The sequence below is a fragment of the Cygnus olor genome, chromosome 20 (genome assembly GCF_009769625.2).
Source record: "Cygnus olor isolate bCygOlo1 chromosome 20, bCygOlo1.pri.v2, whole genome shotgun sequence".
NCBI lineage: Eukaryota > Metazoa > Chordata > Aves > Anseriformes > Anatidae > Cygnus > Cygnus olor.
Genome location: NC_049188.1, coordinates 3,395,965 through 3,413,449, shown reverse-complemented (window position 1 = coordinate 3,413,449; position 17,485 = coordinate 3,395,965). Strand labels below are relative to the sequence as shown.

The 17,485-nt window shown below is 45.9% G+C and overlaps 1 protein-coding gene across 15 annotated transcripts in view; it reads left to right on the top strand.

The window, feature by feature from the left end:
- Nucleotides 1-17,485, top strand: part of CLIP2 (CAP-Gly domain containing linker protein 2) — an 80,510-nt gene that overhangs the window by 14,062 nt on the left and 48,963 nt on the right. For all 15 annotated transcript variants that reach the window (XM_040532890.1, XM_040532886.1, XM_040532896.1 and 12 more), the window contains exon 2: nucleotides 2,141-2,361. In XM_040532890.1, the coding sequence (XP_040388824.1) occupies nucleotides 2,250-2,361 (112 nt within the window). In that variant the 5' untranslated portion in view covers nucleotides 2,141-2,249. The remainder of the gene's footprint in view (nucleotides 1-2,140; nucleotides 2,362-17,485) is intronic.

Genomic DNA, 17,485 nt, shown 5'->3' with positions numbered 1-17,485 from the left:
CCAGCTGGGATAATCAGGGATGTCAGGGATAATGATGGATGGAGGGAGAATGAAGTGAATCAAGCTCCCATCTCTTCATAGAAAAGGAGTGGAACAGAGGAACAGGCTAAATTCACTGTCTCCCTAAAGTTCGTGTGCTGCAAAACTAATGTATTAAGGCTCTTCCTCTAAAAGGCTGGAAAAACTAAGATTTTTTTATTCCTGTCTCACTTTCCTGACTAAATTCTTCCCTGCTGCTGTTTTATCCTTCCCTCATGTTCTCTTATCCTCCCTCCATCCATATTCCTGTCTGTGGATTCAACTAGCCACTAGTTTTGTTTGGGAGATGCAGCATTCCTAGCTTTCTTACTCCAAGCACGGCATCAAACCCCGTTAACTGGAAGGTTATGAGGCAGTGAGCTGTGTAAACCAGGGGTGAGGCCATATTGTGAAGAGAGCAATGCGTTCAGTCAGAGGTGGTGGAGGTGGGCGAGATCTCTTGGTAGAGCCCGTCACCCTTCCTAACAATCAGAGTTCCTCACCTCCAGATTCTGTTACTTATTTATCTCCCTATTTCATACTAAATAGAGCTGGGGACTGCAGCCTCATGTGCAGCTCTGTGGCAGCGCCCTGGCCTGGCTGACTCAGTCGCAGGCAGGCTGCTTTCTGCCTTCCTTAACACGAGCTGCTTGCTCTTGGCCATTGGTTCTGATCTGTTTGGATCCTCTCGGCATCCAAGCAGCTGTGATTGCTGTGTAGGCTGAATATTCCCAAGTTGTTGCAGTCCTGAAGCTGCCCCAGGTTTTGAACACCCATAATGGGGAGCGTGGGGAAGAGATGGGGCCTGATCCCTTGGGTTTTCACACAGGCTCCCTCCCCAGTCTATCTACTCCTGATTCCCCCTTCTTTGTCTCTTTAAGCTGCTGCTAGATGACTGTTATTGCCAAAACACTTTGGTGTCTCCGGTTTTGTGAGCACTCAGGAATAGTTTTGGAATTCTCCTTGTGGTTTCTCCTCCCCTGTGTGTCTGCCTGCAGCTTACCTTGGAGCCCTGCCAGCACCCCCTCACTCAGACCTGACCTGCCCTGAAATCCTTACTCATGCCTTAATCACTTCCCGGCCCCGCTATTGCAGTCCCCCCCTCGCAGCATCTGCAAGTCTTTGCTACGTCAGTTCTCTCAGAAGCTGCATGCATGGGCCTGCCTCCTTCCTTGGCCTAGGAAGCAGGCCTGGGTGTCCCCTGCCTTCGGGCTGCTCCCTGTGCTCTCTCCTAGCAATTCCCTTTGCTTCTGATGTTGCCTCAGCTCACTTTTCTGTGCCACCTTCTTCTGTCTGCATCCCAGCCTGCTTAGTCAGAGAACCTTAGCTTTCTTTTTGCTGATAGTTTCAATTTTGTGATTGTTTTTCTTTATCCTTTTTAGGAATGTGGTTTTTTTTTTCATTTTTCAGCAGCCTAGTCATTTCCTTTATTTTCCTTTTTTTTTTTTTTTTCCATCACCCAACTTTTTGTTTGAGGAGCTGTGTGCTTGTTAATGCTACATGCATTTGGAGGTCTTATTCCATTTGCTTACCGGGAAGGGAATGGCATAGGGAAATGCTTGTTTTCTAAACCCTTACTTTCTGTAACAAGGTTTTAGATTTATCCTTAATGAAAGGAGCTGAAAGCCCAGTCACAAACACTGGCCTCTTCCCTCTTCCTCCTATCAGTTTGGGAAGGCTGCCCTGAAGTTTTGTGAAAATGGGGGCCATGCAACAAAGGTCTGGTGTCAAGGAGTTGTAAGGTGCCTTTGAGGCTCTGGTGCTGCTTTTACAGAGCAGCAGAACTAGGTCTTAGCTAATGGATGAGACTCTAGAATCTAAAACAAGTCAACAATTTTAGTCACTTGAATCCTAAGCAGAATTCAAATACTTCTGTAGTGGTTCTGTGAGGTTTCCGCTTTGATCTGTGTCTCCAGGGTTAAAGTGGGACAGCAAGGTTAAGGAAAAGAACACAGTGTTAAAGTGGGAGACAAAGGGAATTATCACCCTTTGGATTAAAAGAAAAAAAAATCAGCTCACTTGCGTGATTCTCACAGGGATGTGACCAGAGCTGCAGTTTTCTGGAAGCCTGTTGGATACCCTCCCACACATTCTCTGATTTCTTTATTCTCTTTTCCCCCAGGTCTGTGACGATGGAAGAGAAAGTCCATCATCGAGAAGCCTGAACGGAGATACCAGGACAGCATTTGAAACCCTGGAGATACTAGTCTGACATACAGGAGGCAGCAAATATGTTGAAGCCAAGTGGACTTAAAATCCCCGGCAGGGCAGGGAAGCACTCCAGCCCAGTGGGACGAGCGTCGGGGACGACTGCAGCTGCTGTCACCACTGGTTCAAAAGAAGGTAAGGACTCGATCCAGCCGGGCATGAGCTGACCCAGGTGATTACCAGCTTTAAAGGCAAAGGCCCAGTGGTGCCAGTGTTCAATAAGATGTGGAATTCCTCATTTTGTAAGATCTTGAGCATGGATCAAATCAAATGTGTGGGGTTAGTTAAATGGCCTCTATCTCCCACCTAATGGTGCAAAATGGGCAAGTTGTGGAGTGGGTGAGATGGATGGATCCTCTGGTGTTTAGAGCTGACAGAGGTACTGTCTCCTGTCTTGGTTGTTTGTATATGTGTATATGTGTTCTAATCGCTCTAGTCATTGGACCTGTCCAGAAGCATGGGGTTCCTAAGATGCATAACCACTGGCCCAAGTTTGGGCAGATTTAGCTGACAGTGTTTTTTAGCTGCTCACAAGACGTTGTGCTGTGGTGCGCTCTCTGTACAGCTGCAGGACATTCAGAGAGGGCACTGTGTATGCGTGCCTTTACATACATTAACGAGGAGCTGGTAATAATTAGACAAACAGGAACCTCACCCTTGACCTTCTTAGATACTGTCCTATAACCATTTCTTCTGGCCTGTGACAATGCATGAATGAGAACCAGACAGTTAAGGTAATTTGTCCTGTGCTAATTATCTCAAATTAGTGCCTTTGTTTCAACAGAATCATTTGAAGCACCGGTGTGTGGATAATGATTTACCTAGACATGCGTACACGTGCTTCACTATCCACTTACCTATATCCAGTGTATACATAAGCTATACAGACTGCTGTTATGCAGCGTAACTGACTTCAAAAGAGTTTGTACATTTTGTTTAGCACTTGTTCTGGCTTCTTTGACTGCTGGGTTGTTTTCTTTATTAGGTACATTTTAGAAAACATTCAAGGTGCAAGTTTTGTGTGTAAGGATTGTGTGTAAGGATTTTCATTTCAATTGGGATTGTCTTTCCTTTTAGTTCTGGGGGTAAAACATCAGGAAGAGGCACTTGTACGTTTGGTATATTACACTGGAAACTTTCCTTTTGAGAAAGTTGCTGGCGTCCGTGTGAAATTTATCATGCTCTTGTCCCACAGTAATTCAGACCACTGCCCAAATCCATGGTAACTTTGTTGTTTGCTTCAATCCCAAAAATACATGGCCCTTGGCAGAAGCAGAAAAGCTTTTGTTATATGGGATAATACTAGACTATTTGCTTTAGTATGCTATGACAAATTAGTCTGTGATAATGATATTGCAAAAGTGAGGGTCACCACACAGTGCTGTCTCTTTTGAGTAATGCAGAAGTATAAGTTATTCAAACAAACAAACAAAAAAACCCACCTCTGTTAATTTTCTTTCGTGCTGGGACACGTGCTTGTCCCACGAACGCCCTCCATTGAGAGCTCTGGTTAAGGCACGACCTCTGCAGAGGACTTCCATGCAAAGACACCGCTCACCGCTGAGCAACCTTGGCTGTGCTTTGTTATTACCTGTCAGGGGCTCTCCTTTGCTTGTGGATTTCTTCAGCTGAGCTTCCTCTTCTTTCGGTGACAGATAAGGGCATGCATCATCTCCTATTCTGTTTAAAATAAACAAAAAAACACGTAGTTTTTTAAACTTGTTTTAGCATGTACTGCAAAGTCTTGATTGAGGGGCCAGTCACCACATGAGATCATGGGCTGAATTCCGGATGCTCTTGTGTAATACAGTGTTGTAAGGAGTGGAGCATCACCGTTTTTTCTCAGCTGGGGACTTGGTCCTAGTGGTTTTTTACATTAGAGTTATTTCTTAATTTAGCATCCAAATCGAAGATAATCAAAGCTCCTTACCTATGTTTGCTAGGGGGAAGCTCAAACTGACATTGGAAATTTTTAGGATAATGTTTATCTGTTTATTCTGAAGTTTTTCCCCAGATCCATTCCTGTTTTTCCCTTTTTTCCCACTTAGAACCTAGCTGTGATTGAGAAATAAACTGTGACTATGTAGCTACCACTAGTGAATCTCTCAAGGCACTTCATGCTGAATTTATAATCGCATGTGTACTGCGGAGTTAACTTCAGTTGATTTTTTTTTTTATCACGAGAAAAACTGAGGGAACAGATCCCAGGCCTGTCTTTCCATTCTGAGGCTTTGCACAGAGGCATCCCAGTGAACACAGCGCGTGTGTTGCAGTGAGTTGTCACAGAGAGCAGCGCTGGGGTCTGATGAGAAGCTGAATGCAGCACTTGTTTGCTGCAGCTTCTTTGTGCCTTGTTCAGCTACACCCATCCATCAGCATGATAGACGTTCAGCAAAGCCAGCCAAGCGCAGGCAAAATCCAGACCTAAACTGTTTGACCTTAGCGTGAGATGTTCTTTAAAAAAAAAAAATATATATATATTATTTTTTTTCCTGGAAAAATTGGGTGCATGGAAAAAAGTTTCAGGAGGGATGGTGTGGTGGTGGTCTGTAGCTCTTGAGGCACCCGCACTGCTAGTGCTGTTGGAGTGGTTGTTGGTCCTGTGCCCCTTGGGATGGTGCACTGGGGCTTTGCAGGAGCTGCTGAGCTGCCAGAAGTCACCGCACGGAGCCATTCCCACCTGGAAGGTGAGAACAGAGCACGGTGGGGCTGTTAACCTAGCGTGTGCTGTGACAGGGCTTGTAGTGTCACCCCTAGCATCATTTTCCAGCTTTTATATCCTTCCCAAGAGCTCCTGCTGTGCGTATCCCTGGCCTGTAACCACCCTTCCTCCTGCAAACCTCTCCAAAGGCCTGGCCAGCCCCTTGCTTCTTCCTGCTGCTCTCCTTTCCAACAAAAATCTAAAGTGATGAGAGAAGGGTACACCCCAAAACCTTGTTGATTTGCCTGTTTACTTCTCTTTGAGGGTGGCAGCGTCTGTGCTGGCTGTGGGGCCCAGCCACAATACAGATAGTAACGGGATTCAGCTTTTGGTTGGGGGAACCCTAAGAGAAAAATATTCTTTTTTTCTGTCAAAGTGATCTCTTTCTCTTTTAGAGCCACGTGTCCTTATCACTAAAATCCTAACCATAGCAGGCACTGACATAAACTTCAAGGATAGCTGCAGCGAAAGAATCTGGTGGTAGATGGTCCGGAAGACTGGTTTTCATTACCCTTCCTGGGATTAATCAGGTCTGGGTCACAATGAGATGACGGAGCTCTGCCCCGTCCTCACTCTGTTTTGCTGGCCTGCAAATATTCAAAACATATTTGAGTGCAAATTCCAGGAACATGAGTTTCATTGGTGTGTGATGCCCTATTCTAGGAAATGAAACTCTAATGTAACAGAAAAGAAGCTCAAACTGTTCAAGACTTAGCTGTGATAAGACAGTTTCATTTTTTCATTGCATGCAGGTTTGCGATATGTACTTGCCTGATTTCTTTGTCTTTTTCAGCCACAGCTGCCAACTTTAGCAGTTATTTCTGTGAAAAGTGAAAGCACCGTTAGCTTTAGGTTGCTTTGCATTACAGGTGGCAGCCTTTTGGCATCTCAGTGCTTTGCTGCAGTTAATTCATGGCAGTACTGGTAAGCCAACATCCTCAGGAGGAGGTAACTATGGCAGCCTGAGGGCTGCTACATCTGGAGGTCTGCAGTCAGCACCGAGTGCTTTCCTTGATGTCACAGCACTGGGGCCTTTTTAACATGTGGAGGGACAACGGCAGAGATGGGGAGGCTGAAAATAATTTTCTTTTGTGTTTAATGAGAATACTGGCAAGAGCTTTTTCTGCTTTACTTCCCTGTCCTGTCACTGCCCATGAATGTGTCCTTGTGATATGCTGGACGGCTGCTGGATAGAAGGATCCCCTAAAGGTTCAAACTGTACATCAGGTCTTAAAAAGCTGCATGAAGGAAATTATAGTGAGGTGTTTGAGAAGCCCTGCAGAAACCACAGGCTCTGCTCTGTGCTGCCCTTGAACACTTGCACGAGGTCTGTGAACTATTTCACCACGTAGAGAGCACATCCTGGGGGCTGTCAGGGTTTGCCTCCAGAGGCACGCAAACTCCAGAGGGTACTGGATTTTTCTGAATGCCTGTGTTGGCTCCCCATTTACCTGCTTTTTGCCACAAATGCATGCCAAAAGGGACTTTTCTGCATTCTTAGGTGTTTGGTAGACCAACTGAGTAAAGCAGCTTGATGGAAGGTAACCAATGCGTTTTGGATTACAAAATACAGAGCTGCAAGGTTGCTCCACTTGATTTGATACCTTGTGGAAAGAGAAGTCTCAAACTTGAAATACAATTGCAAAAGGAAAACAGAAGTCTATTGAAGTGTGGAATTGAAATGTGACAGTGTACAGTCAGTTGGCTCCCAGCATCTCTTGCCTGTGGAAATATGGGGCTGCCTCAGAAAGACCACGTGCCTGGGTTGTCTTCCAGATCAAAAGAAGGTGTTCACTCTTCAATTGTACCTGAGAGTTGTCAGAAAGCTGTTAGATGCCAGTGAGTATTGGAAAGCTTCACCTTTTCTTACTCCTACCTTTCCATAAGCTGGTAAGGCTTGTCTGCAGAAGTGCTATGTACTTTCTTTTATTCTTACTGGGGAATACACGAAGGTGCTTTGATTTCTTCTTTCTCTTTCCCCTAGTACTCTGTTCATATTCTTTTGTAGAAAGTCAAGAGCCTCTCATCCATCTTTTGTCTCTCTTCCTTTTCCAGGCAGTGGAGATGTACCTTGTTAAACCCTTCCATGGCAACTCACATCTGATGTAAAAAAAAAAAAAAAATATATATATATATATATATATTTATATATAGTCATAGCATGCGAGGAAAAATTGGCTCAGTGTATTTGAGTTTTGTTCTGGAAACTATTATTCAGAATCCCCAGTTTCTTATCAGCTCACAGTTTGTCTCTTAGAACTTCCTCAGTGTGGAAATTGTCTCCTACCTGACCTGGCACTTTTAAACTCCCATGAGGTAGGAGGGCTTTTTCACAGAAAAAAATTTTGTGGTGCTATTTTGTGTTGGGTGTGCTGGCTGGTTGTAGGTGTGAGCATTTCTTATTTATTTATTTATTTTGGTGCAAGGTAGAGCCGAATGGGCATTTCTACTGAAAGTCAGTGGGAGAGAAGCACCTGCCATGGATTGCTAGAAAACATTGGGTTCAAGGAGCGGTGGCCATGCTGACTATCCCTCTTCCTTTCTCTTCTGTAAAGCTGGAACAATGGAAAAAATAAGTTTTGCTTCTTTGTGGTGACTATTTTCCTTAAAACCAGACTGAAAATTCATCTCTAGCTGTCTCAGGAGCAGATTTCCCGCAAATGCATTGGCTTATTTCCCATGCTTCAGCTAAAGTAAGTTACTACCCTCAGCCCTGTGTGCACGAGAAGTTTCTGTGCAAATCTTCACACCTTTGGGGGTCACTGTAAAGGGCTCAACATAGCGTTTGGATTTCTCGTTTCTTAAAAAGCTCATATATCTTCCCCCCCCTCCTGGAAAAGTCTGCTTTTGCCTGGAGCTGTGAGGTGGAGAGAGAGTAGGAGCTGTGACAAATGGGTCCCCACAGCCCTCCCAGCTGGCGGAGCAGGTGAAGCTGCTGGGAAGGGAAGTGTTCACATTTCAGCATGTTTTTCTCTGCTCAGAGCAACATTGGAGTAACTTAGAGAAGAAAATCTTTCCTCTTTATGCTGCATTATCCCATCAGCTGGTTCTGGCATTCATTTTACAATGCTTTTTAAGGTTCTTAAATCTCTTCCTTGGTTACAGAATGTTGGCAAAAAGGTAGGGGGTAGGAAAAAAAAAAGTATACACAGCCAGAGCTGGGCAGCGCTGGGACTTCTCTGCTAGAGGCAGAAAAACCCAAACCTGTTTCATTTTCTGCAAGATTTAAATGCATCCAGTCTGAACCCAGCTTAGATCCTGAATTCTACAGATTAATCCCGTCTTTGTGAATGGGCAGATGCAAATATCTGTGACCCAAATATCATATTTGGACGTGTCTGTGGGTATCAAAACTGTTTTTCGGTATTATTGCTTACAAGCTGTTTTGTGATGGGTAAACTCTACAGAATTACCGTTATTTCTGATGAGAAACAAATGCTCAGAACTGTTAGTATTTGTTGGCTTAACATTTTACTTTGTAAACTCTGTATGATGCTTTTGTCCACTAAAAATCAAAGCAGACTGCAGCACCGTTGAAGGGCACGAGACAACTGGCTCAGCAGGCTAGTTAAACTAAATAAGTTGCAAGGAGGGTTTTGTAAGCCTGAGCCGTGCTGGTTATCGGGGCAGTCAGTTGCTCATGGCTTCAGGTTCCAAATCAGCCAGAGCTGATTACGTCCTGCTGTAGTTGCTGCTGTGCTGAGAAGACGAGCTCTGCTTCATTCGGGCAGTAGTTGGGATGGGTTTGCTGATGAAGTTGCTGGATGCAGTTGTAGAGCTTGCTCTGGGAGGGATGTGTGATCAGAGGTTTGGGATATTTAGAGCTGACACCTCAACCTGAATGTGATCCATCACCCCCCACACTGCAGAAGGAGAAGACAGCCAGGACTGCGTGGGCTCCATCCCACCTCTTCACAAATACGGGGGTTCCTATGAAAACCAGATGGCTTTTTTTTTTTTCAATCAGGGTTGGATCATGCTTTGAGGCTTCTGGGAGAGGGGTGAAAAGTTCTTGTTGTCTTCTGATTTGTTTTCTACAGATGCAGCTGTCTTCTGGGGGCTGCTTCTAGTTTCAGAGACTCAGCAATTCTATATGGAAATGTTTCTTTGCATAAATCTAGATCCTGTCATCTTTAACAAGCTATACCCGTGTGTGAATTCTGCCAAAGGAGTGTAAATCTCATCACCACCTTAGCTCCTTTGTAGGATTCATGCCTTGCTGCTACCTTCCCCAGTGGGAAATCTTAGTTCAATGTTTTTATTCATCTGCAGCAGGATTAATAGCAACGTCCTGGTAAATTGACTTGGAAATCAGTTGTTTGCCCCCTAAAGTTTCTCAGGCTTTTGTTGGTGTAAATTGTCTGGAGGCTTAGCAATAAGAAGTCATTTCTATCGCCTCAAGGTTTATTTTGCAATAAAACAGAAAGGCAAGGTGTCCTTGAATGAGGAATTCACACCTAGGTAATAAGAGGAAGCTTGGACAGGTTATTCTTAGGTAATTGCTGATGGTTTGGCACAGCTTTAGTGTAGGCTTTTTTATTAAGCTGCAAGACAGGGTGCTGAGGCTGCCTGCCTTTGTACCGATCTATTAATTCTCACTCTCAAATAAATATGAAAGACACTAAACTACTGTTTTGTCTGAAACAAAAGAAATGGGACTGTGGTGTCCGGAGCGGCAGATTGACTGGCACAGACATAAGGAGCTAATTCTTGTCTATTCAAAGGCTTTGTGGTTCTTTATTAATATTAACTTGGGGTGTTGTACACTGGCAAATTGAGAGAAAAGACCCCACACCACGGGGCCGGAGGCTGCTATTATTTCTAGCAAACGTTTGTTTTTGCCACTTTGCTGCAGGCCTCATGGCGTGATCAGCAATGTCAGCTCTCATCTGAGCCCTCAATTAAATCCAGGCTGCAAGCATGAATGGCAATTCCTCGAGTTAGGTCAGCAATCACCGCTGAAAATGCATCAGCGGTGCCTGTAAGGTTTGATTAGGCCTTGCTTTATCTTCGTGGGCCTGTGGTGTAGCGCCGACAGCAGCTTTAGTGCCAAGGGGAACTGGGAGGGCAAGGTGTCAAGGAGTGCGCCTTAAAATCAGATGCCTCCGACTGCTGCAGCATCAACAGGTTATTTAGCAGCTAGCGGTAACAGCTACAGCACCCACGGACACACAGGCAGTCGTCTGCCTCGAGGAGTCGTCAGGTACCTGAGGAAAACAAGTGTGTTTTCAGGGGCTGCACGGAAGAGAAACCGCTAATGAGTGTTAATGGCTTGTTAATTTAGGACGGAGAAATGGGTTGCTGCACAGTGTGTTCGGAAGGTTGACAGGGAATTGGTTATGGAATGCTTCTGTAACATTGCCTTCTCATAAATGGTGTGTTTAATAGCTTAATGCAGGTGTCTGCAGTGCAGGAAGGGGCCAAAGCCTCACAGTACGTTATTTCACAGTCAGTGCAGCTTCTGTCCCACTTCTCCAATAAGGTTTATCCCTGTGAAGCATATAATGCTCTGCTCCCCCACCAGCAGCCCTGAACTCCTGTGCAGCAGCAGGAAACCTCGGAGCCTCCTGATCAGCACAGAGCTGTGCAGGCTGTTGTAGCGTGCTGGTGGCTGCCTGCTTCGGGGAGGGCACAGCGGGGCTGGGGCTGGGGCTCAGCTCTGCTGGGATGGGAGACGTGTGGTGCCTGATGGTCAGCGTAGCTGGGGTGTAACCACTGCAACAACCACCGGAGAAGCTTTGCGAGGCGATCCCTGCATCAGAGGACACTCAATTTCTACCTCCCTTCACTTATCACTAACACGGGGTGTTTGCAGTGGCCCACACGTCAGTCACACAGCTCTGTTTAAATCCTCTTCCTCGCGGACACTGATGCTTTCGTGAGACTTTGCATATTTACTTCTAATGCCCATTGCATATCCAGAAGCCAAATGTTTTCTGGCATGGTCGTGGATCGACTATTTGTGTAGGACTTATATTCAGTTCACACATACCTTTCATAAGCCACTCTGCCATCCTGCAAGTGGGAGTAGGTTTTGTTCTGGGTTTTCTAGCTGTGTTTTTTTTTTCTTTTTGTTTTATTCTGGTGGTGGTGTTCCCCCTTCTCCATTCTGTTTCCCCTCTTTTGGAGGGAAGGGACCTTTGGCAGCCTTCCTCTCCCAAGGAGAAGTGATTTGATGCATTCCAAGCAATGCAGAAGGGCACTGAATGAATCTTGATTTAATCAGCTTTACAGGTGACATCTAGAGACGACTGGGAGTCCGATTTTAATTGTCTTAATCATTAGATGCTCTTAGCAGGATTTGATATAGTTAATCCTTAATATTCAGTGCGCTCATTGCGGAATGAGATGCGAGCACATGCTGAAGGCATATGGAGGTCAGACGCCCTCCTGCTCTCTGTCTGTAGCTCCTCACAGAACAGCAGGGAAAGAAAATCTGCTTCCCACAGATGTTCAGCTTATGGTGGTTCGAATCTAATGAACCAAATCCTGTTCAGCTGGGCTGGTGCGAGTCTGCAGTAACATCAGTGCGCTTACAGTTACACCCATCGAGGTGAGGGTGCGGCTTTGGGGCAGAATCTGTTCCTGCGTGTTGTGTCTTGAACAGTTGAACTAATCCTGCAAGAGCAGATTAATGATTAGAGGCCTGAGCCAATGTTCATTGGAATCAAAGGGAGGATTCCCTTTGGTATAGGTGGGTTTGGGGATGAGAACCTATAGGATTAGTGGCATCAGACCGTTGCTACATAGTGTGGGCTGTTGGTCTGAGATACCTATCACACCGGTCCTGCGTATGACTATCCCCCTTGCAAGCAGTTAAGTTGGTGAATTGGTTTCAATAAAAACCTTAAAATATTTGGAACACGGGGACTTTGCTGCCTTTGTTTTGGGTCTACTGGGTATTGACTTCTTTTTTTATAAAGGTGCTAGAAAGTAATTTGCTGTTAAAAGAAAAAAAAAAAAAAAAAACTTGTATGCAGTAGTAAGGCCTGTAAGAAAACTCCATGTATCGTGATACTTGCTATGAAATAATAAAATCTGTCAAATTTGGCTACCTGTGACGTAAGGTTCACAATACAGTCGGTCTCTCGACTGCAAGGTGTGGCACTGCTGTTTTCCAGCACAGTAGCTACGTGTGCTTTTATGAGTCTCTGGGTTGTAGATGACCCAGAGGATGCAGCAGAATGCTTTAGTTTGCAGAATTCTTTGTGAGAATGGAAATACTTTCTGCATGGGGATTTCAAATAGTTGCCAAGGAAGATGGTGATGGACTTTGCTATGACTAAGTCTTAAAAGATGAACCTACCCAGAGAATTTAGGAATTGGTTTGTCTGATCTAACATGCTGCCGGCGCTCTAATTCACGGGACCGTTAAGCAGTAGTTACCTGCTGCAGTGGGACTGTTCCCAAGCTGCTTTATGAATTCCTACCAAGCACGAGCTGTAAGTCATTCTAATTTTCTGTAATTATAGAACTGCTATTAACACATGAAACCTCCTCTCTTATAGATGCTCCAAATGCTTCGCCACCACCTGTGGAGCCTGGGGCTCTGATGTAGGTCAGTATTTGCACACACAACTTAGAGAACTGGGTCTTAGCCCACGTCATCCTGTGAGTCAGGGGTGAAAGTGGGACAGGCATCCTGGCCAGCGGGATTGTGACCTTTTGCCCTCTCTGTCCCGGCACCAGGAGCAGCAGCTTCCTCTGTGATGCTGCTTCCTCTAGTTCTTACTAAGGTAATAAATCTGCAGACACGAGTACGCTTGTGAGTTGACGGGGAGTATGCAGTCATTGAGCATGAAGGAAAATGTCTCGGCCCTGTACTTAGGGTGTGATTGTCTGGTTTCACGTTTAAATTCACATTCCCTGAAGATGACAGGAGCTATATTTATTGCTCTATAGCTTATTTCACAGAATTGCTGATTGCAAGAGTATTATGCTTGGAGGTATTTGCTTAAAAAAAAAAAAGTGCCAGAAATTAGAAGGGCTCGATGCAGACCTTGAACAAAAAAATCAGTTAAGAGACGGTGTGGTTTTGAGAAAAACCATATTTTTTTTTAAAAAGGGGGTAAAGGGGATTGGTGGCATGGTGATTTTCTGTCCTAGCAAAGTGTGTGTGATAAAAGCATAAAACTGATCGTCTGAAATCATCTGACGATGTTCTGAAGAAGTGGCATAAGAGAGGGTTGGTTCAGATGTGAATCTTCCAGACCAGTAAGACAGAGATACTGGGACTGGGAGCTTACTGTGTGCTCAGGGATGGCCAGGGTGGTACCTGGAGGGACCGTGTGTGTTTTCTCACAAGGAAGGGATTAGACATCCGCTGCAAATAGATCCTTTGGATTTTCTGCAAATAGTGCCTGTTTGTGTACAAATCGAATTGGATACTTAGCTGTTTAAGCCAGATATTTGGAATAAAGTAGATGACTCAGTGTTAATCTGCTCTCAAACATCTATTTTATTAGATTAGGCAGAACTCAAACAGCCCAGCAGATCCTGCATCCTGCGTCGCGCGGCTCTGCGTCCAGTCAGTCCATTGTGCGACCTCCAGGGGAGATGTATGGCCTGAGCAATCAGGGCACGGGTGTGCGTGTGGCCGCAGAAAGAAGCGGCTGAAGCAATGACTCAAAGCTGTGTTTCAGCAGAGTGCAGCCCTGGGGCTGTACGCAAGTTTGGCAATGAAGAGATGTTGGTCTTTACCTCTCCTGTAGTTCCCCTGGGGTCCTGGGGACGCTGCAGAAGGCCCCTAAAATGTCTGGTTTTCAGGTGAGTCTGACAGAGGGTTCAAAAGGAAGGTACAACTGTGTTGTTGTCATGTTTCTACTGAGTGGGGAAACAAACTACACGTGGTAAAAAGCACGTTGCTTGCCTTCGTGCTGGTACCATCCCCGTGGTTCAATTAACAGTGGCTTAACTCTGCTCTCTTCCAGGAGAGCTGGTTACTGCAAAAATGAGCCTCTCAGCGTGCTGATAAGGAGCTACCCGAGTACCTCCCCTCGCTGTTGCATGCCACTTGTCACATTTCTGCGCTCTTCCCTCAGGGCTAGCTTCAGACAGGGCATGAGAAGGTGGCTTGTATGGCTGCAGGCGGTGAGCTCTTGCAAAGAGAAATCTCTGGGCAGGATGTGTGTTACTTATTCGTCTGCAGCGTGAGCGTTCGCTTAATGAGAGCATGAGCTCTTGGGGTTTTGCCTGAATTTTTGCGTGTATTGATTAAAATGCTCCCCTTTCAGGCTGAGGAAGGACCTCCTGTGTCAGCCTTGTGAGGCACTGGCCTCAACTTACCTGCACTGGCACCGAGATCCGTTGGAGTTCAGAGTCAGTTGTGCCTCCTGGAGCTATTGCTGCCATTGCAATTGCAAGCGCGGGGTTTTCTCTGAGCTTCTGGTGTTTGTTCTGCTCTCCTCTGGCAGGAGTTGGGCTGCACCGACCAAATCCTGCAGGCTGTGTTCTGGTCTGTGTGTGCTGACCAGCTGTAATGCAAAGAAGTTTCTGCATGAGTGGGAGCAAAAGCTCAGAACAGGCTACTTCTAGGCTCTTGAAAGTTAAAATGTTAAGGAAGGAGGATTGGATGGCGCTAGAAAAGGAGTTTGTTAGTGCTTGGAGAGCTTGCTGTTTAGTATCTCTAGTTGCATCAGGCCAGTCCGGGGAAACTGAACTCTTGTCCTGTTCTCTGGCTGTGACACCTTCGATGATCTTCCAGGGCCTTTGAATCTGGAAACTGCACACGTACAATCAGTATCTCTGCCTTCTTTAAACTTATTCTTTTATTTCAGAGCATTTGGATCATGTTTTTGAGCTCTTTGCACTCAGGGAGCCTACAATTCTTTTGGTTTGTTTCTTTTGATTTTAAGTGAAAAGTGGTAGTTTTATTTCACTGTATGATGCTGCACGAGCAGTGTTTGGACAGACTTTGGTTAATCCTTAACCTTTGTGTAAATATGGCATGGGTGCGCAGAGCCCTGGGCTGGCCATGAGATCTTGTCCTAGGACTTGGCAGCTCTCTTATAGGGATGATTTAATTTGTCAGAATGATTAACGAACCAGCGCGCTGGGGTGGAGAGGAGGCCTGGGCAGCAGCTCCCACGTGTGTTTGAGCAGCGTGTGGCTCCATCCTCCTTTACAGACCAGAGCACAGCTCAGTTTCCTGGCTTTTGTTTCCTTTTACAGCTCTAGCTGGTGTGAGCTGTTGCAGTAGCCTAACTTGCACTCAGCAAAAGGGGGTTTGTGTTTTTGGGTAGTTCAAGTACTTTGTGGTAGAAAGGGAAAGTAGGAAGGAGGAAGTTCTGTTTTGGTAGGGTCTACTTCTGTTTACATTGTCATACATTAATAGGGAAGTGCAGCAGGGCAGCCTGTGGGCTGGCCAGGCTGGTACCAGGAAGTCTCGTCACTTTTATATGGCAGTTCCCTTTTTGTCTAAGTTTTCCATGACTCCCCAGGGCTGGTAAGGATTTGTGTGATAGTGTTAAGAAATAAAGTTCTGGCAGTGCTGGGGCATGTTCCAACACACAAGGCTGTGCAACACTGCAGTTTGGCAGTGACCTTACCTGAGAGCCCAGAGCAGCATTTTGTGTATTTCAAAAAATCAATCAAACTCTCAGCAACAGCAAATGCTTAATACCCTGCCGGTGCCGACTGGTATTCACATAGGTTTCATGCTACAGTTGAAAAACAGGACAGCTGGAATTAGCCGCCTTTCCTCACCCACGATGCTGTTGAGTGACGTGGGCAGGGTCTGCAGATGCCACGAAGCTCTGGCTCCTGCTCTGCTCAGCGCTGCCTCCAAGGACCAGCCACCTGCCACGCTCCACACCACGCTCGGGATTCCTGGAAGTGCACTGAGCTAATGAACGCACAAAGCCACTCGGGCTGCGGAAGGTGTGCGAAGGCGCTGTGGTGTTCCTGACTTGTCTTCCAGCTGCAGAAATGCACCCCTGGCTTGAATTCAAGGGTGGTTTAAGCTTGAGCTGGTGGCCTGCGGGTGTCTGAAGTGCTGCTGGTAATGCAGCAGAACACAGGAAGGAGCTGCACAGCTCATCAGCTGCCAGGCCAGGCAAAAAGCTGGCATTGAACGAGGCGCTCTCCTTCCATCCCCGTGATTTAACTTTCCTTTCCCCTGACTGTTAGAGGCATGGCTGGCTCTGCACCCCTGTGGCTGCTCAGGTGATGTCCTGTGAGTAGATTTCTTGAGTTACGCACACGCAGCATCATCTTCATTGTGTTCCTTGTACAGGCTGCTGTCCTTGGAGCGGCTGATCCCCTGGTACGGATCCAGTCTGTAAAGTAATAACAATAAGTGCTCTCTTGGTGGAATAAGCCAGGCTATTTTCTGGTACATTCCCTTCTAAATCTTATTGGCAGTGAGCTAATTTCATCATTTTTCAGTGAACAAGCCGATGGCCTTTCTGTGTACACCTGCTTGAGCAATGTGCTGCTTGGCTGCTCGTCTCTCTCAGTTAATGCTGTAGCTGGTTAGGAATAGCAGCAAAGCCCATCCGAGTGGGTTTTGTGTGGGAATGACGCCTGAGCAAAAATCCTACACTTAGAAAGGCTGTCAAATTCCAAACTGAGTTCAAAACCCTGCTGCTTGATTGCTTTTCTGGTGGAGAGAAAGCGCTGTGCTTTGCTTGGCTGCTCTTTACACTGTTGGGGTCTCAAGATAAATTTCTCCAGTTCAGAAGGTGTCCTGAGACCGCTCCTCTCTCCGTGCTAGCGCCAGCGCTCTGCCTGGGAAATCATTTATAAGTGCCTCATTAAAGACCTGTGTCTGCCTCTTTTCTTCCTTTTTGTCATCAGATCGGCTCACTGAGAGCAGCTGTCTTCACCTCCCTAGCAGCACCCCCTAAACCACACTCGTGCCGTACAAATTCCCACAGCCTAAGGAATCGCAGACAACTGTGGGTACACATGTGCCGGGCTTTGCAGACGTGGCGGGGTTAGCCCGAGCTCGTTCCCAAGCTTGTCTATGCTTCTTTGAAAAGAAAAGTCTCTAAGAAGTTAGCTTTGTGCTAGATTCTTTAAAAAAAAAAAAAAAAAAAAGAAGCCGACCATATGGCGTGATTACAGCGATGCAACCGGAGAGCGAGGTGCGTGCGAGGAGAGGCGGCGATGTGCCGTGAGATGCTCGGGCTGCCTGAAGGCTGGTCACCCGCGTGCTCCGAGTAAGTGCATCCCCCCAGCTGGTCTCCTTGCCCTCAGGGCCGTCTCGTGGGTTATCACAGCACTGTGCTACCTCAGGCTGCTCTCTTATTCTCCTTAAGTGTAAATCTGAAGTATTTTGCTTGCAATGACCTGGGCGAGGTGACCATTTGAGGGACTGGGGGGAAAAGAAGTATTGAATATTTATAGCTAAGGGCTTGCTTAAGTAAGAAACCATACCCTTTAGTTAAAAAAAGGTATAGTCAACAAAGTGAACAATGCTTCCAAGTTGCATATTCTATAGTTAAAGTGATTTTATTCATTATTTAAGAATGAAAACTGTATTATTCAGCAATGCACCAGGGATAGCTTCAACATAGCCCTAGGTTTTCAAATGGGTCTGTGACTTTTTTTTCCTAG